At 36.0% G+C, this 23,959-nt stretch overlaps 1 protein-coding gene across 1 annotated transcript; it reads left to right on the top strand.

Annotated features, from left to right (window-relative positions):
- The first annotated feature begins 5,296 nt into the window (after positions 1-5,296).
- Positions 5,297-22,776, top strand: LOC140164432 (uncharacterized). Its single transcript, XM_072187710.1, has 2 exons — positions 5,297-5,541; positions 19,313-22,776. Exon 2 carries the CDS (start codon positions 19,500-19,502, stop codon positions 22,026-22,028), a length of 2,529 nt encoding a protein of 842 aa, XP_072043811.1. The 5' UTR covers positions 5,297-5,541; positions 19,313-19,499; the 3' UTR covers positions 22,029-22,776.
- Positions 22,777-23,959: the final 1,183 nt, after the last annotated feature.

The following is a 23,959-nucleotide window of genomic DNA, read 5'->3' as shown; positions in this document are numbered from 1 at the left end:
CCTATTTTTGCACGCCTATATTATCGCGCGCCAACATCACCTGACTCTCCGAATAGCATTTCATCAAAGAAGAGGTAATTCTCTGCAAGAACTGAAAAAATTAGCTTGGGATCTCTTGATCTTCATATTTTTCTGATTTTTTGAAAATGGACTTTTGGAGGTCAATTTGACCTCTTTTTCCGGATTCCCACTCGAACAATGACGCGCAGCACAATGTGGGCTTTTTACTGCATCACAAAAAGATGCGCCAACAAGATCCCAATTTTATTTTTCATCGTCTAGCTTCTTTGGCGACCAGTAGACAAAAAACAAGCAACAGCTAATTGGGATCATGTGGGCGCACTAATTAAAAGAGGTCAAAGGTCAAGCTTTGTGCCAAAGTGACGCATATTTGCCTATGTGCAGCACCAAAGTGGAACTTGACTTTGACCCGCAATACAAATGTGCGCCAACAAGATCCCATCTTACTTTTTGGATGATTGGATAAAGGGGCTTATGTATAACTGATAACAAGTAAAAAAAAAGTGGGATCATGTGGGCGCACTAATTCAATAGAGGTCAAAGTTCATACTTTGTGCCGAATTGGCATTATTTTGCCTATGTGCAGCACAAAAGTGGAACTTTGACCCACAATAAAAATGTGCACCAACAAGATCCCATCTTCCTTTTTGGATGATTGGATAAAGGGGCTTATGTAGGCCCTATAACTGATTTAACAAGTAAAAAAAAAGTGGGATCATGTGGGCACACTAATTCAATAGAGGTCAAAGTGCTCATGCAAAATAATGCCAATTCGGCATCCGGCACAAAAAGTAAGATGGGATCTTGTTGGCGCACATTTTTATTGCGGGTCAAAGTTCCACTTTGGTGCTGTACATAGGCAAATATGCGTCACTTTGGCACCTGACTGACTACGTTAGTCGAAAATTTGCAATTTTGGAAGCGTCAACTTAGTATCAAAACACAAAAAATACAAAACAAATCTTATATGTTCCTAGTAACATTAGACTACATTCTTTCAGATAGGCTACAAAAAACTAGAACACCTAAATTTATTAGGGGTCAAAATTTGCCGATTTTAAGCGCATTTGTGGCTGAACCACTCTAGAGGCCCTACACAAATTCTGTATATGGGTCTAGAAATGTCTCTTAAATTAGGTTTTTAAGCCACCTACAGGAAACAAACTTACATCAAAATGTCCACTGTATCAGCCCATCAGATGTTATTTCCCATTCGACACCCCATTCCTTTTTAAAGGAAATTTTATTTGGAAGCAAATCGCCTAATGTGTTTCAGGAACACTGCATGTTTAAATTGGTATACATCTCAAATTATTTTGTTGAATATTTTTCTATTATCACTAAAGTAAACACATTACACTAATTATGGTCTTGCTAGTTTTTGTCAGCATATTTTATGGTCGAATCCAACCAAAAGTGTCCACGGGCCAAAAATAAAAGTCCAAAATAAAAAATGTCTCCACAATTTTTTCCTTTTGCCCATTAATTGATGGCATGTTGGCCTTATAGGAACCAAAAGTGCCATCACTAATCTTGAAAAATAAATCCAGAACGTGTGATAGTAAATGTGACATCAAAACCCAATGTTACCTACGAATACCACTAGGATGATTTCACTATAGATGAGGTGACATGTGTTTACATTTGATACGCCCTCTGTTGGTCTGTGATCAAATCTGTCAGGCAAAAAACACTATAGTTTACATGGAAGAAGTTGATTTTTATTCATTAACTTTGGTTTCAAAGCAAATAATACAAAAAATGGTATCAATCTTGTTTATAAATGCATCAAGCTATATACATAATATCACACAAAACTTCAAAGGTTTTTAAAAGTTGAGTTTTAAAGAGATTTGTGTGGTCTGTCATAGACACTTCTATGTTATTTTGCCTGCTTTGAAACAACAGAGGGCGGTCTGAATGTAAACATGTGACATCATAGGTCACCTCATCTATATCGCAATACTAATCAACCTAAAACAAATGGAATATTCCCATTAACGCCTTTTTTCGTGTAATGTAGACCACAGGGTGTCAGGAAAATGCTAGCTCAACCAGAAAATATTTGTTTTTATTTTTATAACGCGATCAATATGATCTTAGTCAATTTATGCTAGTCTATTTTTGAAAATGAAGTTTAGGTCAGTTTATGTATTTTATTTATCAAATGAGTATGAATCAATTTACATATTGTATAAGAACAAGTGGGATGTCTGTTTTCAGGAATATTAGGAATTATACGCATACACCTAACGCTTTATAAAATGATAGGTGAAGAAACCCGGGTATTCGTAGGTAACATGAGCGATTTAACAATATCTATATTAAGTTTAGAGGTTCAAACTTTGCTATCATGATAATGAATGAATGAAATGGTAGTTTTTGGATCTCTTTCAGATGGTACGTCCAAATGAATAAATGCTATTATCTTAGATCAAAAATTTTTGATGCTTTTAGCAAGATTTTGAACACTTCATTTCGATAGTCAAATAGTTTAACAGCACTTTACATAATATATATATAATTGTTGAATGGATCCGTAAATGGGTAATGGGGTACCGCTTAAAATTTTTGACAATTAATTTCCATTGGTAGGGACACTTCATTACACATGTCATGTATTATGCTGTATTCGTAAGTAACATTTCAGTATTGTAGGTAAGAATTAGATTTTTTGGTGGATATCGCAATCAAATCTTCATTTTATAAAGCACTTTGAATGTATTCCTTTCTTTATGTGCGTTAAACTTGAGACCCTATCATGTATTTATAATGTCGGTTCACAGTGGTTGAAAGTTGATTGAAGTAGGAAACAAAGGCACTAAATTGACTTTAATTTGCTTAATTGCACACAAATCGCTTAAAACCGTTATTGCAGACTTGTGAAGTCCATCTTTTCTTGTGGCCTTTCGTTTGAGGGCAACTATATATAATGAGCTTTGTACTAGGATCCACCACTGTGTTGTCTAGATCACTATGAGACAATGAGAAAAGTTGTTTTTGTCCATGGTATTCGTAGCCTTTTCCCTTTCTACTGGACACAGATCATCTCCATGTATTTTAATTTTAAATAACTTCCATGACAGTAGTTAAGTTGATTACGAGCAGGGGGCTGGTGGTTAGGGAGTGTTCATAAATACTTTGGTCAGGCTGGTAAAAAGGGAGGGGGCCTTAAAAGAGGGGGGATCAAAAGTTTTAGGTGGTAGGAAAAAAAAAAAAAAAGTTTCCCTCTTCAAAACCAAAAATTTTTGCGCGCTTCGCGCGCATTGAGACCATATAGGCCCTAATATCACTTTTAACATGGACAAGTTTTGGTTTTCAGTGCTTTTCTTTGAAAAAATGATGGCACTTAGTGTACACATATCTATTAATTAATATAATATTAACGATGATCAGCAACATGCAACATCTGGGTTGGTTTGGAAATACTGGCACTTTTTATCATAGAATTTTATATCTCTTCAAAGAAAGTAGGCTACAAATATGATTATGTACCAATCTGATTAAAATACAACTAAATCAAGAAAATATTGCAAATAAATCTTTGCACGTAAACTGCACATTTCAGTTTACTATTTCTCATTGCAAAATTATTTTGTACACATAGGCCCATGGGTAGATTTACCATATAGGGCAGAGTGGGCACAAGCCCAGTAACACGGTCTTTGGGGGCCAAAACTGATATGTTACGTGTATATTATGTGTAGGGGAAGGTGGGGCATAACGGACCCCCGGGGCAAAACGGAACCACCTGGAAAAATAGGCCTTGGCAATACTGCCGCCTATGCAAATTATATTGAGGAACACAAGTATGGCTACGAGGATTTACAACAAAAATTTTATCTGAAACAATCCACTGACATTCGAGCAAGATCGAGTCAAAAAATTACTACCCGTCTGGTGTAAGATATGTAGATGATTAATGCGCTGAAATTTTACTTCATTAATATCAGATTCCCAAATAATTGTGTATATTGTAAACACGAAGGTACTAGCCATGAGCTGTATTAAGTGCATGGCCTATATGCTACGATGTATTATGCATGCAACCTATTTCTAAAAAATCGGGTATGGGGCAAAACGGAACCCTAGGTGTGGGGCATAATGGAACAGGGTTCCGTTTTGCCCCGGGCATTTTGTCCCACAGATGGGTTCCGTTTTGCCCAATTGGACATAAGTTGTCTTCACTCAAGGAAATGTAGGCGTTATCTAGGGGCCTACTCGAACATGGTAAACACTTCGCTGAAACATAGACATATAACTAGACCTACAGATAGAATTAATGATTAAAAGTTAACCACTTACTCCACAGAGATGGTAGGCCTACTGAATATTTCTTTCTAATCAAATATTGGTCATACATATTATAGGCCTACTAGGCCTATAAGAAGTTAACCACTCACTCCACAGAGATGGTAGGCCCACTTAATATTGTAACTGAATATAGGCCTACATATAACTAGGCCTAGGGCCTTCCGATGGAACAACTGATATAAGTTTGCACCCAGGGTGCCGTTTTGCCCCATAGGGGGTTCCGTTTTGCCCCGATAGTGGGGCAAAACGGATTTTTTTTTGTTGAAAATATTTCTTCATTTTTATAAAAAATTGTAAGATTCAAGTTATATTGGTTACTGGTATATTAAAGGTAAATACAAACTTCAACTGAACATATACTTTTTACAGTCATATTACTTATGGTGACGTCACAGAGCATCCTCAAAGTTAAGTGTTCCGTTATGCCCCACCTTCCCCTACATTTTGTGTGACCAAATTAATCTCATATTTGACCATTTAGATGACGGATCAACATCTCAGCCCGGGATCTCAGCGCAAAAGTTCATTTGTCTAAAAGCCAAATGGGCCTAAATGGCATACAATAAAATGTATAGGCCTAATGTATTTTATAAGCAATAGGCCTATGAACACTAGGCCGGCAGTACTCAAAAGCAGTGGAAATCGAGTTGCATTGAATTTTGATACCGTTCACAAACACTTGTTAGGGGGGGCTGATGCAAAAAATTCATCGCGAAAATTTTTCACCCCCCCCTTAACAGATCTTTAAAATTTCAGCCCCCCTTTTTTTTTTTGACATGGAAATTTTGGGTCAATCCCATAGAAAAGCATATAACATGTATAAACTCAATTTTCCCAGGAACATTTCTGGTCATTTTTTTCAGCCCCTCCCCCCTTAGGAGGGTCAAAATGTTCAGGGCCCCCTTTATGCATCAGCCCCCAACATGAACAAGTGTTTGTGAACGGTCCCTATAAAATATGCACTTGCACCCTTCTCTCGTATCATTTTTTTAAACCGCGATCGTAGGATGTCAACCTTGTGAAATACTTCATAGGAAGGTCTGCCCTATGTTAAATGACCACCAAGGGGATTTCCGGTGTGACCAAGGATCATGCAATGATTTTCACATTTTCGTACACGTTTGCGTTAATTTAGTCACAAAAACTCAATGTGACAATGATGTGACTGGTATCACTGGTAATGCTGAGCTGTAACAAATTGGCGAGGTAGGTTAAAGTGTTCAGATTACGAGTATTACTATTTTAAAGTCCAAATTTGAAGGATTTCGAATATCATCAAAAACAATGATCCGCATTCTCGGCTTACCATGTTAATGTTATGATCATGATACCAAAAATTGCTCCCCCCCCTTTCGGCTCGCTAAAAATTTCTCCCCCATTTTAACCACCCACCAGGTCCAGGGCTCATAATTATTGCACAGCATGCAGCAGCCCCCTATATAAAATACAGGTTTACATATGATATTTACCATGTTTACCGCCGTATTATCTTACATTATAAGGCCAATGGAACTCGATTATTAGTTTCCGATTGGATGTTTGAAAAAAAGGACGAGGTCGCTATCTCATTATTCATTATTCGGTCTCTTTTCATTATCCATTATGTCAACAAAATCAATGATTTTATGAACAGCTTTCTCCAAATTTAGGTACCCCACCAGTACCAAAGTATATATTGTTGATGAAAGACCATTTCAAAACAGGTATTCTGTCGGTCGGACATCCGGGCTATCTCTAGTCTCGGGCCCAAACTGCACGTGGCTCACGGTTTGTTGTGAACAACAGAAACCGGCTGTGAAGGAGGCTACATAGCGATGTTGCTGGAGTGATGTTCAATTTCGGAAAAACGACACTCGACCATGGAATTTAATTTTAAGTTTGTCAGTATATAAACGGTAAATCAAGTAAGTTTCTTTCACTCTGAAGACTTAGAAACGGTTGTTTGATTCCACTGACTATTTGCGATCGTAATTTACATTACACCAATGACAGAAATCATCAACAAAAGGGCTATTTCATTATAAATGACACGTTCACAAAAATGGCTTTTATCATATCTGGTTGATATAATTAGGGTGATAATGCAGTGTTATTAACTTAATTCTAAGTATGCCACAAACTACAAGCTACATGAGCATTTTTACAGAATTCTGTCTATTTAAAATATAAAAAAATTGCCAAAAGGTACATTTTAACCCAATTTTGGAGTCCCATTTCATTTTGCCCATGTATTCTGAATTAATTCTTTGAAAAATTAGGTACATTCTATGGCAATGTGCTTGTTGCAATGAAAATATGATATGTGTGGAACATCATGCAAGTTGAATGGTGAAAATTGGTGCAAAAAATTAAAAAATTCAGTAGATTCTTGCAAAATTGGCATTTTATGTTAAATAAAAAAATGAGTGTCCTCTCCAATTCATGCCTCCATTTTTGTTAACATTAAAGAGGAAATATAAACCCTTACCCTACCTGTATAATCTGTGTTATATTACCAATTGATGGGACAGGGCACTGATTGAGGAATTCATTTATTTTACATACAGTAGACCACTTGTTCTTGATACCACAGTTCAGCGTTAAAATTTGTCCTCTCCAGAACTGAAGTTAATTACTAATTGTTGAAATAAGAAGGATTATATCATAGAATGTGAAATTTGTAGAGGAAGAGTGGTCTTCCTTCTACCAAGGTGGCACATGATTTGGTATTTGTTGCATTTTTGCAAGCCTGTATCCACGATTCTGTTTGCAATTTAACAAATGTCCTCTCCAGCACAATTATGTCATTTCCATGAATTGGTAAACAAACTAAAAAATAAAAATTTCAAAGAGCCAAACCCACAAGAAATTTTTGCATTTTATTGCAAATTATGCTTACAAACCACTTTAGTGTTCAAATTATTGTCCAGTTGTTGAGAACACATATGATATTATTCTGCATTGAACTTGGTTAGCTAAAAATTGCAATATTCCTAATTTAACCAGAATATTAACCCTGTTTGTAGTGGATTTTAAATGCTGGGGATCTTTTATGCAATAATATTGATGCAATAATATTGATGCAGCTATTTCTAAAGTTAAAGTATGCTTTATTATGTGTTAAAAATGTGTCCTATCCAGAACAAATGACACAGGAGGGTCTTTTATTTTAGGTTTTCCATGACTAGTACAACAGATTGACGCTTAGAATACTCACTTATGCATCAGTGTAGCTATTGGGCAGGACAAAATGACTATTTCATGAATTTTTCATGTGAAGATAAAGTTTATCCTTAAAATATGTAGTAATTTTGCACCATTTATCTGGATTAGTATCAATTTACTAATTGTTTTATATTGAAACTGGCATATTTAAGACACTGAAGTGTAAAGGAACATACAACAATTATTACAGACTAAATATGAATAAGTATGAACCCAATGTTGGTTACATATACTCTTTCAAAGTTGTGTATTAAATTGTTTAAAAAATGTCCCTCCAGACGGCAGCTATGTTTTACACAGCAAAAATTCAATTTAATTTTTTTAATGGTTCCTGAGGGTTTGACGCTCTAATATTTTGAGAATTATTGACACACCATCTGAACTTTGAAATGATAATGAATTTGCATGAAATAAATGAGTTTGAATTTTGACCCCTTTTGGGACTCAATGTTGTCATTTATAATGAAATAGCCCATAAATCGAATCAGGGACTTGTTTTCACTCGAACATCATCAACCGGAAGTGACGTGACACGGACCGACAGAATTAATGCTTAGATCATCATTACAGACATTTTGCAACAGATTGAGAATTTTTTATTAATTAAAATGAAAAGAAATGTGCAATTTTTGTAATCACCAGAAACATGATGAGGTAATCCGTAAATTTCCATTATTTACCACGTCCTCTACCCCTACAACTAAGAAAAACTGCTGATTATGATCAGCAGGGTGTGTCAGACATTTTGAGAGTTTCAATTTTGATTAGTTCCATCTCAATTTTCAGATAATTGACTTTTTTATAAAAATAATGAAAGTTTTGGTCAAATTGAAAAGGTGATGCGGGAGGTCAATAGGAAACTAACAATCGAGTTCCATTAGCCTAATATAATATGTGACTGGACGCGGCGAATCAGCCGTAAAGTCAGCCCCGGTCAATTTTGTTTTATTTCGTGTTTAGAAAATTTATACCATAAGCTTTAAAATGGCATATCATTTGACTTCAAACGATATCCAAAAGTGGTGTTATGATTTGTTGAACTCTGTTCCTTCGACAAAATTGTATTTTTTATCAGTTCTACATGTGTCTCTTTTTCTACATTTCTGGACATTCTGGTAATAAATATCCAACAGTCATAATTGGCGGTCATTTCAAATCATCCCCAAGTCAGCGAGGTTCAGAAATATCCTCTCATTGTTCATAGTTGATTATATACATACCTAGACAAAATACAATTCTTTGTTATCTACCATTTGAACAGGATTTAGCCAAAGCAAACAAAGACAAGAACTATTCTATAGAAATAGGTAGAAGCTTATTATCCTCTTCAGCAGTAGTATTATTGATTGATTTAAACAGCGTTTGATAAGATACTTGTCGCAACGAATTGATACCTATGAATATGACCTTCACATACATTTTACACTTTAACTCAGAATACAATTTGCCGAGTTTACGGCGGCTGATTCGCCGCGTCCACTCACATAATTATAAACTTTTGACAAGTGCGTACTACCGTGATGTTGCAAAGTCAGAGCTAAAAGATCTTGACCATTAAATTTTCCATGCTAATGTATGAAAAACATGTTGCTTTTACTATTTTCAAGCTGAAATCCATAGATATATGGTCAAATCCAACGAAAAGTGTACACGGCATGTTCAGGGCCATAACTTAAAAGTATTAATCAATTGGCATTCGTTTTTGTATTGTGTTTATTCGCCTTGATCATACGCTTCACACCATATATAATAAAACCCACTTCTATGAAAAACTTATACACAGAGACCCCAAAACATGCTATTTTTACCCATTTTTCAAAATATTTCTTAAAGTATTTTTAAAAACATCTAAATCAGTTATGAAAAGAAGTCATTGGATTGAATCTAAATTGATTTCCTGAAAGGTGTGTATTCAAAGATTGCCTGTTCAATTTTTCACATATTTGTACATAATTATGAATTTTTTGTGATAATTTTTTGAGTGGTATTTTTTTACATTACCTACGAATACAATTTTTCATAGCACTAGATATATCTTTAAAAAATGGAAATAACTAATAAATGCGCAATTGATACAAGCTTTGATATGTCCAATACTGAAATGCATTGCATTCGGACATCTTTATTATTGTGTTTAGCTGCCAGAAATTCTAAATGGCACAAAGGTAGGTTTGGTAAAAATATGCATTACCCGAATACATGTTAAAAGCGGTGCCATTTCCACAAAGTGAGAGAATAGTAAACAATAGTTAAGCAATAGGTGCAGGGTAACACACTCTTTATTTCTACCAAGTTTCAAAAGCCTGCGTTTAAATATTTCTGAGATGTCAACAATAAAAGCAAGTATTCGTAGGTAAATTTCGGTAACCGAATGTTACCTACGAATACAATTTGACATCATGACAGTATTGTGAAATACCGCCATTCATGCCAATGCCCATATTGGTACATAAAGAAGGCCTGTATGTTTGCTATCAAATCATATGTCAATGAAAGTTGCGAATTCACATACATGCCCACCATGCAAAAGTGAATACGGCTTAATTGTTGAAAAATATGTACTGAAATAGACGACGGTCTGCTCATTTGAAAGAAAAATCAGATTCAAAGAAGATTAGAAGGGATAAATACTTGGATTTGTCAACTGTCATGTGTGCTTCATTTTAAATGTTTACCGACCTTCTGGTTTCTGAGTAATTTGTGTCCAAATTGATTTATTCGAAGGTAACTTTTGACGTTTTCGCTAAGGTTACCTACGAAAACCATGGAAAAAAACGACTGTTCTCATTGTCTCATGATCTAGACAACACAGTGATGTACCGTGGTATAAAGCTAATTGTAGTTGCCCTCAAACGAAAGGACACAAGACGTAACTGACTCCAAGATGGACTTCACAAGTCTGCAATAACGGTTTTAAGCGATTTGTGTGCAATTAAGCAAATTAAAGTCACTTTAGTGCCTTTGTTTCTTACTTCAATCCTCTTTCAACCGCTGTGAACCGACATTATTAATACATGATAGGGTCTAAAGTATCAATAAACGCATATAAAGAAAATAATACATTCAAAGTGCTTTATAAAATGAAGTTTTGATTATTGCGATATCCACCAAAAGTCTAATTCTTACCTACAAATACTGAAATGTTACTTACGAATACAACATAATACATGACATGTGTAACGAAGTGTCCCTACCAATGGAAATTAATTGTCAAAAACTTTAAGCGGTACCCCAGGACACTATTATTACCCATATCGGATTCATTCAACAATTATTTATTATGTAAAATTGCTGATTAACTACTTGTATATCAAAATGAAGTGGTCAAAATCTTGCTAAAAGCATCAAAAAATTTTGATCTAAGGGTAATAGCATTTATTCATTTGGACGTACCATCTGAAAGAGATCTAAAAACTACCATTTTATTAATTCATTACCATAATAGCAAAATTTAAACCTCTAAACTCAATATAGATATTGTTAAATCGCTCATGTTACCTACGAATACCCGGGTTTCTTCACCTTTTCATTGTATAAAGCCAGGCCCGTGACGCAGGATTTTTTTTTGGGGGTGCTGATTTTGAAAAAGTGGACTTTTTTTCCAAATGGGGGGCGATTTTTGTAAAAGTGGACTTTTCCCAAAAAATCTGGACCTTTTGGACCAAAAACCGTAAAAATATAATTTTTTGCTCGCTTCATTACCGCAAATTCTTAAATTTTGGGACTTTTTGTATACTTTTGCAAATTTGGGGAGGTGCGGTCGCACCCCCCGCACCCCCCTTGCGTACGGGCCTGTATAAAGCGTTAGGTGTATGCGTATAATTCCTAATATTCTTGAAAACATATATCCTACTCGTTCTTATACAATGTGTAAATTGATTCATACTCATTTGATAAATAAAATACAGAAACTGACCTAAACTTCATTTTCAAAAATAAACTAGCATAAATTGACTAAGATCATATTGATCGCGTTATAAAAATAAAAACAAATATTTTCTGGTTGAGCTAGCATTTTCCTGACACCCTGTGGTCTACATTACACGAAAAAAAGCGTTAATGGGAATATTCTATTTGTTTTAGGTTGATTAGTATTGCGATAGGGAAAGCATCCTAGTGGTATTCGTAGGTAACATTGGGTTTTGATATCACATTTACTATCACACGTCCTGGATTTATTTTTCAAGATTAGTAATGGCACTTTTGGTTCCTATAAGGCCAATATGTCATCAATCAATGGGCAAAAGGAAAAAATTGTGGAGACATTTTTATTTCCGACTTTTATTTTTGGCCCATGGACACTTTTGGTTGGATTCGACCATATATATGGGTCCCTATTTTCGGAAAATCCTTAGATATGGGTCTTTATTAATTCCCCCCCCCCCCCCCCGGGCTTCTCGCCTACACATGTAGGAGGCTAGGTCTCCAAACAAGAGACGGTTGTATGTCATAACATAAGGGGGTGTAATTGTGTTACATAATCATTATCATTGGTCAAAAAAAAGTAATTTTTGATATGTTGTAGCCAGGCGATTTTACCCTTCATATGGATTTTGAGTTCAGAATATTAATGCCTAGCTTGTTTTGGCATAATTGTTCAAATAATTATTAATTTAATGTATAGACAGCAATGTAAATTTGAAATTCAAATGTGTTTTTCTCAAATTGGATCTTTACCCCCATCAACAAATATCTGAAGTAGGATTTTGTCCAATGTACCAGGATATGTTAACATTTGAAGTATCAGTCTCACCTAAAAAAAAAAAAAAAAGTAATCGCATTCAGGATATACATATACAATTTTAATTAATCATAAATATTTTCCCAACTTAAGTTCCTACTATATTTCATTTCAAGTGGAAAAATTAGTTTCCTACTTTCCTTTAGCAATTTCCTTGCAGAAAATGTATACCGGTAATTATTCATTTATCATGATACAGTGAATATTAAAGGATGAATCTTTGCAGATTTTGCCCAAGGGCCACTCATGTATAAAGTTGTAAGTATCTGTGTGATTTCAAAAATGACCCTAACAGAGCTGTCATTTTCTTCAGAAATGGGGGGGTGCATATACTCATGGGGGTCATAGAACTTTTAGACAAAAAATAGGGGGATATAATTTTTTACTTCAAAAATAGCGGGTTATAGAATTATTAAGGGCTGGTGACTCAATATTGCTGTGCGCTGTGTGCGCATTCTTTTAACTTACGATCAAAATGTGTGTGCAGTCTGTGTAGGCGGAAGGGGGTCATAACATTTTTTGACCTGAGATGGGGGTCATACAAAAATTGGCCCATCATAGGGGGCAGGGGTAGCATTAAGGCCCAAAAGTCAGGGGTTGTTTTCCTGTGTGTTTCACTCCGGAGACCAGAGCTTGCAGAAAATCCAAATACATGGGGTGAAAATTAAATCTCGGAGGTGAAAAATATTTTGCAGTGTAGTCAGGGGTAGGAGTAAGGTCCAAAAGTAGAAGGTCAGAGTTCACCCCCGAGCTTGCACATTCCCAATATTTTAGTAGGGGGGATACATAACAGCTATTAGGCTGAACAGCGCCCTCACATCCTAAATTGGCTCTTAAACGTGCATCAAAACATACAATTTGTGTTAAAATTGCATAAATATATCCAGGGGACCCAAAATCCAAATACATGGGGTGAAAATTAAATCTTGGAGGTGCAAAATATTTTGCAGTGTAGTCAGGGGTAGGTCCAAAAGTAGAAGGTCAGAGTTCACCCCCGAGCTTGCACATTCCCAATATATGGAGGGTGAAAAATTAATATTTTTTAAATTTATGGGGTCATTCACCCCCGATCGGGGGTATAACGCTACCCCTGATAGGGGGGTCATAAAAAATTGAGTCCGGTCACCAACATCTATGATCCCCCTTCTGAATCCAAAGCAACTGACATGCATCCACTTAAGCTTGAATGTCAAAAATTTGTCAAACTAACCCTATTTTAAATAAGGATTTTACTCAAATAAAATAACCCTATAAAAAAGTGAGTAATTGGTTTCAAATTGTCCCTAAAAAAGGAGACACATTGAAAGCGAGGAATTAGGATAGGCATTATACCATATTGTTCCTAATAATCGCCCAATCTCTTTTAAAATGAAAATTGAAATAAAATTTACCATAAAGTGTACATGATGATAAGCCATTCCTCCTACAAACAGACACGTCTAAAACCGAAATAGGTAGTGTTATTTTGGTCATTTAATGTAAAAATGTACACAACTATTATTGATCCCCAATAAACGCCCACCCTTCATGAAATCTCACAACCCATGTTAGGAACAATATGCAATAAGCAAGGAATCATTGCTTTGAAATTTGCCCCTAAACAAGGATAGACATTGCATGTGTCGGTATGAGTATGTGTCATTCAGTGACAGTGATATTGGTAATTAGCTTAATATTCCTGGCACTGTTGGAGTCGGCTCTGGATTTTTTTATCTGGTTGTGAAATCGCACGGAAACCGCTTTTGTGTCGAATAACTTGATAAATATGTCACCACAAATAGCCGTTAATAAGGAATTAAAAAAACTACCCTAAGAGACCCCTAAACGCGGATCCGCATTTTGTTTTTCAGAACCCCATCATAACCACCCTAAATCCTTTTTTTTCATGCCGATGCTTCAACTTTTATACAGAGTAGCTAAGAGTGGCCCTCCCTGGGCTTTTGCACATATGGTCGAATCCAACCAAAAGTGTCCACGGGCCAAAAATAAAAGTCCGAAATAAAAATGTCTCCGCAATTTTTCCTTTTGCCCATTGATTGATGACATATTGGCCTTATAGGAACCAAAAGTGCCATTACTAATCTTGAAAAATAAATCCAGGACGTGTGATAGTAAATGTGATATCAAAACCCAATGTTACCTACTGAATACCACTAGGATGCTTTCACTATCGCAATACTAATCAACCTAAAACAAATGGAATATTCCCATTAACGCTTTTTTTTAGTGTAATATAGACCACAGGGTGTCAGGAAAATGCTAGCTCAACCAGAAAATATTTGTTTTTATTTTTATAACACGATCAATATGATCTTAGTCAATATGCTAGTTTATTTTTGAAAATGAAGTTTAGGTCAGTTTCTGTATTTTATTTATCAAATGAGTATGAATCAATTTACACATTGTATAAGAACGAGTAGGATATATGTATTCAAGAAAATTAGGAATTATACGCATACACCTAACGCTTTATACAATGAAAAGGTGAAGAAACCCGGGTATTCGTAGGTAACATGAGCGATTTAACAATATCTATATTGAGTTTAGAGGTTTAAATTTTGCTATTATGGTAATGAATTAATAAAATGATAGTTTTTAGATCTCTTTCAGATGGTACGTCCAAATGAATAAATGCTATACCTTAGATCAAAAAAATTTTGATGCTTTTAGCAAGATTTTGACCACTTCATTTTGATATACAAGTAGTTAATCAGCAATTTTACAAAAAATAATTGTTGAATGAATCCGTATGGGTAATAATAGTGTCCTGGGGTACCGCTTAAAGTTTTTGACAATTAATTTCCATTGGTAGGGACACTTCATTACACATGTCATGTATTATGCTGTATTCGTAAGTCAGTATTTGTAGGTAAGAATTAGACTTTTGGTGGATATCGCAATCAAAACTTCATTTTATAAAGCACTTTGAATGTATTATTTTCTTTATGTGCGTTTATTGATACTTTAGACCCTATCATGTATTAATAATGTCGGTTCACAGCGGTTGAAAGAGGATTGAAGTAAGAAACAAAGGCACTAAAGTGACTTTAATTTGCTTAATTGCACACAAATCGCTTAAAACCGTTATTGCAGACTTGTGAAGTCCATCTTGGAGTCAGTTACGCTTGTGGCCTTTCGTTTGAGGGCAACTACAATTAGCTTTATACCAGGGTCCATCACTGTGTTGTCTAGATCATGAGACAATGAGAACAGTCGTTTTTTCCATGGTATTCGTAGGTAACCTTAGCGAAAACGTCAAAAGTTACCTTCGAATAAATCAATTTGGACACAAATTACTCAGAAACTAGAAGGTCGGTAAACATTTAAAATGAAGCACACATGACAGTTGACAAATCCAAGTATTAATTTATCCCCTTCTAATCTTCTTTGAATCTGATTTTTCTTTCAAATGAGCAGACCGTCGTCTATTTCAGTTCATATTTTTCAACAATTAAGCCGTATTCACTTTTGCATGGTGGGCATGTATGTGAATTCTTTCATTGACATATGATTTGATAGCAAACATACAGGCCTTCGTTATGTACCAATATGGGCATTGGCGTGAATGGCGGTGTTTCACAATACTGTCATGATGTCAAATTGTATTCGTAGGTAACATTCGGTTACCGAAATTTACCTACAAATACTTGCTTTTATTGTTGACATCTCAGAAATATTTAAACGCAGGCTATTGAAACTTGGTAGAAATAAAGAGTGTATTACCTACCCTGCACCTATTGCTTAACTATTGTTTACTATTCTCTCACTTTGTGGAAATGACACACCTTTTAACATGTATTCGGAGGTAATGCATAATTTTTACCAAACCTACCTTTGTGCCATTTAGAATTTCTGGCAGCTATAAACACAATAATAAAGATGTCCGAATGCAATGCATTTCAGTATTGGACATATCAAAGCTTGTATCAATTATGCATTTATTAGTGATTTCCATTTTTAAAGATATATCTAGTGCTATGAAAATTGTATTCAGTAGGTATTTTATGTAAAAAATACCACTCAAAAATTATCACAAAAAATTCATAATTATGTACAAATATGTGAAAAATTGAACAGGCAATCTTTGAATACACACCTTTCAGGAAATCAATTTAGATTCAATCCAATGACTTCTTTTCATAACTGATTTAGATGTTTTTAAAAATATTTTAAGAAATATTTTGAAAAAATGGGTAAAAATAGCATGTTTTGGGGTCTCTGTGTCTAAGTTTTTTCACAGAAGGGGGTCTTATTATATATGGCGCGAAGCGTATGATCAAGGCGAATAAACACAATACAAAAACGAATGCCAATTGATTAATACTTTTAAGTTATGGCCCTGAACATGCCGTGTACACTTTTCGTTGGATTCGACCATATATGTCTCCATTGACATACATATATGTGCCTGGACACCTCGAATAAGCCGTAAAGTCCCCCTCTGGTCATTTTTACTTTTTTACATATTTGCAAAGAGCATGTTTTAGGGATTAAAATGACACCTCAATGAACTTCATATGACAATCAGAAGCGAAGTTATGGCTTGTTATAGGTTGTCATGAATCAAAACGCGAAACCGAGAAAAACGCGTTCAAAGTTAGGGAAGCATAATGACCATTCATCAGATGGGCCTCAGAAAATGTAGATTATTTCATATTTCCACTTATTTCTTTAAAATAAAACTTTGTATGTGTTTAAGAAAGCTTAAACATCAGTTTCAAATCTGCAAAATCTCAACTTCGCCAAAATACGAGATTTGCATATATTTTCACCTGTAGCTCGAAATGAAGTTTGCCGAGTTTACGGCTCATTCGCCGCGTCCAGCCACATATGTGCATTAAGAGGCAACCCACATAATCCACACCAGGTACATAATTATTTTGTATAACATGTAGGCAGTAAACAAACCGGTCTATAAATGCCCCGCCAGCTGCTGAGAGAATTAGCTGCTAATTACAAAATAAGCTAAATTTATACTCCGCTCACGGTGAGCGAGTGTTATTGGTATCTCATTGGTTGAAAACTAATCATGCGCTATAGCTCAGCGATGTAATTAATTCAGTTATGAGTTGTCTTTCAAATATCCAGGCAAAATTATGTTGTTGAATGTGGGACAATAAAAGCTTGTACATTTACTGTCTCTATAGAATTTAAAACTCACAGACAATAGTCTGAATCTACTCACATCGAATTTTTGACACAAAGATGACGCTGTGCAACTAGTGGTACAAAATGTAATGTTTAAAATGTGGAATATAAAATTTATCAAGTTTAAAGTAACTCTTTGAGTAATTGGCTATAGAATGAGATATTGATAAGCTCTATATGAGCATGACAAGGGGTTTACAAAGATAGAACAATTTCATTCAAACCAAGACTTTGGAAATCTTACGTACATTTTCCTGTGCTAAACTGCCACCACCCCAACCTCAACCCCTGATATTTCAGATTCAATTTATCGCACAATTAATTGTTTCTGCTTAATTACCAATTTTGAACTGTTTCCCTTGTTTTTAAATTAGCGATTCTAAGTTTCCTTACATCGGCCTATGTTTGCTGACATGAGTGCAATCTGCTTGTAGTGCAGGGTGATCTATTCAAAAATTGTATTCATCTATTTCGATGGTAGTGAATCCGATTATGACGTCACTTCTACGGTGAATAAAGTACCGGTACTTGTTATAGATAATAGCATAAGGAGTGGTGCAATAATTAGGGGCTGTGCAATAATTAGTTATGAGTCCCCTGGAGGGGAAATTTCCAAACAGCTCGGCAAAAATCGCCCCTCGGCCCGCCAAAAAATCTTTGCCCCCCCCCCTGCACATGCCAAATTTTTTGGATCCCAATTTGCAAACAAATGGTCTATAGATATACATGTTGCGAGCGCAGCGAGCAGGAAAATTTGCATATTTAAGCGTTTCGGTTAGCCTTTTATTTAAAAGGCGCCCCAAGAATGTGTGCCAAAAATCGCTTGCCCCCTTGGCTTGCCAAAAATTGCTTGCCCCCTAATTTTACCCTCCCCAGGGCTCATAATTATTGCACAGCCCCTTATGTGTACCCCCATTCCCCCAGGGTGGTGAATTCTCAAAATGGTCTGCTAAAAATTACTTGCCCCCCTTTGGCTGTGCCAAAAAATCTTAGTGCCTCCCTTCGACCTGGCAAAAAAACCTTTGCCCCTCTCCTTTTGGCGTGCCAAAAAAATCCCCCCTTTACATGCAAGATATTGGGGAACCCAAATTGAAAACATTAAGTTGTCTTATCATATAATGCGAGTGCAACAAGCAGGAAAGTTTGCACATTTGAACATGTTCCTAATGTTTCCCAACACCTTTTTGGGCGTAATATAGAAAAGGTACCCAAAACATCTGTGCCAAAACTTGCTTGCCCCCTCCTTCCACCTGCCAAAAATTGCTTGTCCCCCCCTTTCGATCTGTCAAAAATAATTCACCACTCTGGGTATATACAATTATTGCACTGGCCACTATAAGTATATTTAAAATTTAGAAATACGAAATTTGTTTTATTTTCAACCTGGGATAAAAACAAGCGTTAAGTGTTTATAATCCTGTAATATGTTTCATGTTATAATCGTATCAAATTTAGAGTCAAAGGGTATTCTATAATTGTACATGTATATATGCCATATTAGGCATGTTCTTGTTAAGGTTATTAGTACGGTATAACGTACATTTACAACAGAATTACAGAAAATAAGACTTAAAGAGGAACAAACGTTGGCCTGGTCAACTGACCAGCGACCTTGTCCTTGTAGATCACACTCCTGTATACTTGTATACTTGTCTGGACTTAGGTGGTGTCTGGACTGATATGCCCTGGGCCACATAACTCAATTATATAGCTCATTATTCCAGATGTGGTGGTGGACCTTTAATATATTTTGTAAAATGTAATGAGTAATATTCATTCATCACGTGTCAATAAGGTCATCGGAAGTAGGTCATAGGTCATCCCCTTTTGATTTGCTTGAATTATAGAAATGTAATATTGTACATTTTTTTCTTAACTTTTCAGATATTTTTGATGGACGTGATATGTTGGTAAAGTACAACTGATAGCCTGTACAGAATGATGGTTTTGACTGCTACTAGTACTTAACTATAAATGGACAAGTTTATAGAAGTAGCTCTTCCATGATGGATTCTAAGTGCGCATAATGAACTATCACTTTCTGATATTGAATGAATAATAATTCCAAAGGATGAAAATGAGACTTCTGAAACCGTTCACTTGTACATTCTGTGGAATCTACCTTCTTTCTTTTGACAGATTGAAAGCTCATGTTAAGAGACATAGGATGAAATATATACATAGCAGACACATCGGAACTCACACGAAATTGAAACCATGTCAGTGTGAATATTGTCAGAAATGTTTTGCACATAGTAGTGATCTCAAAAGACACATCAGAATTCACACCAAAGAGAAACCCTATCAGTGTGAGTATTGTCAGAAATGCTTTGCACAAAGTGGGAATTTCAAAGCACACGTTAGAATTCACACTAAAGAGAAACCCTTTTTGTGTGACTTTTGTCAGAAATCGTTTGCAACTACGTCACAGCTTCAGATCCACATCAGAACTCACACCGGGAAGCCCTATCACTGTAAGTTTTGTCAGAAAAGTTTTGCACAAAGTAGTAATCTCAAAGTACACGTCATCAGAACTCACACCAAAGAGAAACACTTTCAGTGTGAGTATTGTCAGAAATGTTTTGCACAAAGATGTGATCTCCAAATGCACATCAGAATTCACACCAAAGAGAAACCCTTTCCGTGTGACTTTTGTCAGAAATCGTTCGCAACTAAGTCACACCTTAAGGTTCATATCAGAAGCAATCACACCAACGAGAAGCCCTATCAGTGTGAGTTTTGTCAGAAATGCTTTGCTCAAAGTGGTAATTTCAAAGCACACGTTAGAACTCACACTAAAGAGAAACCCTATCAGTGTGAGTATTGTCAGAAATGCTTCACACGCTCCGATCATCTGAAAAGACACATGAAAATTCACACAGAGAACCCTTTTTTCAAAAATCAGTGCGAGTATTGTCAGAAATGTTTTGCAAAAAGTTATGATCTCAAAAGACACATCAGAATTCACACAGAAGAGAAACCTTTTTCGTGTGACTTTTGTCAGAAATGTTTTACACATAATGGCAATCTCAAACTACACATCAGAACTCACACCAAAGAGAAACCCTATCAGTGTGAGTATTGTCAGAAATGTTTCACTCTCTACAGTCATCTGAAAATACACATCAGAACCCACACTAAAGAGAAACCCTTTCCGTGTGACTTTTGTCAGAAATCGTTTGCAACTACGTCACACCTTCAGATGCACATCAGAAGTCACACCAAAGAGAAACCATATCAGTGTGAGTTTTGTCAGAAAAGTTTTTCTCAAAGTAATAATCTCAAAATACACGTCAAAACTCACACCAAAGAGAAACCCTATCAGTGTGTGTATTGCCAGAAATGTTTTGCACAGAATAGAGATCTCCAAACACACATCACAATTCACACCAAAGAGAAACCCTTTCCGTGTAACTTTTGTCAGAAATCGTTCGCAACTAAGTCGCACCTTAAGGTGCATATCAGAAACCACACCAACGAGAAGCCATATCAGTGTGAGTTTTGTCAGAAATGCTTTGCACAAAGTAGTGGTCTAAAAACAAACATCAGAACTCACACTAAAGAGAAACCCTATCAGTGTGAATATTGTCAGAAATGGTTCACTCGCTCCCATCATCTGAAAAGGCACATGGAAATTCACACAAAAGAGAAACCCTTTTTCAGAAATCAGAAGCCCTATCAGTGTGAGTTTTGTCAGAAATGTTTTGCATATAGTAGTGCTCTCAAAAAACACGTCGGAACTCACACCAGCCAAAAGCCTCAGTGTGAGTTTTGTCAGAAATGTTTTGCACACAGTAGTGCTCTAAAAATACACGTCAGAACTCACACCAAAGAGAAACCCTATCAGTGTGAGTATTGTCAAAAACGTTTTGCAAAAAGTTATGATCTCAAAAGACACATCAGAATCCACACTGAAGAGAAACCTTTTTCGTGTGACTTTTGTCAGAAATCGTACGTAATGAAGTCTAGCCTTCAGTTGCATATCAGAAATCACACCAACGAGAAACCCTATCAGTGTGAGTATTGTCAGAAATGTTTTACACATAATGGCAATCTCAAACAACACATCAGAACTCACACCAAAGAGAAACCCTATCAGTGTGAGTATTGTCAGAAATGGTTCACTCTCTCCAGTCATCTGAAAATACACATCAGAACCCACACTAAAGAGAAACCCTTTCCGTGTGACTTTTGTCAGAAATCGTTTGCAACCACGTCACACCTTCACATCCACATCAGAACTCACACCAAAGAGAAACCCTATCAGTGTGAGTATTGTCAGAAATGTTTTGCACAAAGGTGTGATCTCCAAATGCACATCAGAATTCACACCAAAGAGAAACCCTTTCCATGTGACTTTTGTCAGAAATCGTTCGCAACTAAGTCACACCTTAAGAAGCATATCAAAAATCACACCAACGAGAAGGCCTATCAGTGTGAGTTTTGTCAGAAATGCTTTGCACAAAGTGGTAATTTCAAAGCACACGTCAGAACTCACACAAAAGAAAAGCCCTATCAGTGTGAGTGTTGTCAGAAATGGTTCACTCGCTCCGATCATCTAAAAAGACACATGAAAATTCACACAAAAGAGAAGCCGTAATCAATACAAGCAAACAAATAAATTTATTATGAAAACATGTTGTGAAATGTTGAATGTGAAAACGCTCTTAAAACAATGGCCAATTGTTGCAGATTTTTAAATGTCACTGGAGGATGGTAGGACAATTGAGTGTAAATTCGTTACATGAAGCATATGAAACTGGTGAACGATCAGCATCGCATAAAAGAGGTAGTATTATATTAATTCACAAAGGGAGGGACTTCATATTAATACAGTAGATAATTGGGGACCCATAACATTACTAAATATAGATGATAAGATTGCAGCAAAAGCGCTTGCCTCAAGAATAATTAACACATACCATTTAAAGAAAGCGTGGTGCAGAACATATGCCTTGTTGAAGGTGTTTTGAGATAATGCAGAAAAAGGATTTGTAGAAAAGCGTAGGGCTATGATTTAATTTTCGAAAAGTATTTTAATTGAAAAGTATCTGGGCCTTACGATTTAGTTTTGTGTTAACAGGAATTCGTGTTTATCAGGTTACATTATAACGTAGAATATAAGCTTTTGAAATGAAATGTTTAAAAATACTGTACGTTGTATATCACACAAAGGTCGATGTCAATTTTTTTTTTTCAACAAGATTGTAATTTATCTCATTTATTATTTATTAGAGCGGCAGAAATTATGTCTAGTAAGATAAGACAAATACGGGGTATTGAATTACCCCATCGACTATTGCGAAGGTGAAGTTAACTTAACACAATTTGCTGATGACACTGGAATCTTTGTGAGGGATGAAACCGGGGGATGAAAAGTCATTACTAAGTGTAGAAATTAATCCTTTACCATTACAGAAATGTCAGGTTTAAGGGCTGGGGTATGACCCGGGGGGGGGGGGGGCACTCACATTTCCCAGCTATACGGGGATGTGCCGGGGGGGCGACCCCCTTTTTCAGGGCCACTAGCCGTTCCTTAGACCCTCTGAATTCATTGTTTGCCCGCTCTGAAGCCCCAAAATTTTTCTAGCCGTTCCATAGACCCTCAGATCATCGATTTCCGCTCTCATCGGCATCTTGAGAGACGTGTTTTCTGTCCTACTATTTCAAGCCCAAAAGCAGACCCAAATAGCCCAAAAACTTCAAAGGGAATTTTCCATTAATTTCTTCCCCATTGAAACACATTGTAAGGAATAAGGTGAACTTTGGGTGGGATTTTGGGCTCCTTTAGTAGTGGCAACACTGGTTGACTGATAATAAATAAACATTGCAGCAATGCCGATCGCGAGAGTCCAGCTGGTGAACATTTAGCTAGAAATAAATGATTTTGAGATCTCTTTTTGGAATAAAATTGCCAAATATGAGGAAAAGTACCTTAATAATTATGTACACATCCTTGCAGCTCTCCATAAACAATGAATTAAAAGGTAATTTACGATCTACTGGTCTAGTAAAATTGGGAGTGGAATGGCTGTCAAATTCTGCACACTTCACTTAATCATCTCATGGTATAAGCATGACAGTTCAATGTAGTCTAAATGTTTTTCTATTCGGCACTGAAAAAAATAATTCTTGTGGGTTTGTTTTTATGATGGGCTTTTGTAATGCTGCTATAATTATCAGTAGGCTAATAGCATAGATTGTAGGTCTACAGGGTCTAGTAATTTTGATTTGAATGCTGTTTTGCTTTGTTGAGGTTTCCATCGTAATGGGCCAAACCAGACCTATTTTGCATTAATGATTTTCCTGATTAATAATTTAATGCACAATTCAAAGTGAAATCGATTCCTTCAAAAATCTGTGGCAAAAACGCAACAAAATTGAACCCTGGTTTGGCCTGCGGGTTTAGTTTCCGAGATTTTTCAGATTTTGGCGGCCGATCAGTTCCCAAGACCCCCTTTTTGGCCAGTCAATCAGTTCCCAAGACCCCCCTTTTTGACCGGCCAATCAGTTCCCTAGACCCTCCTTTTT

Source organism: Amphiura filiformis, chromosome 11, assembly GCF_039555335.1.
Source record: "Amphiura filiformis chromosome 11, Afil_fr2py, whole genome shotgun sequence".
Lineage (NCBI taxonomy): Eukaryota > Metazoa > Echinodermata > Ophiuroidea > Amphilepidida > Amphiuridae > Amphiura > Amphiura filiformis.
This window is presented reverse-complemented; position numbering and strand designations above follow the sequence as displayed.

Coding starts and splice junctions, on each gene's coding strand:
- LOC140164432 (XM_072187710.1), top strand. CDS start 19,500: ATGAAAATGAGACTTCTGAAACCGTTCACTTGTACATTCTGTGGAATC.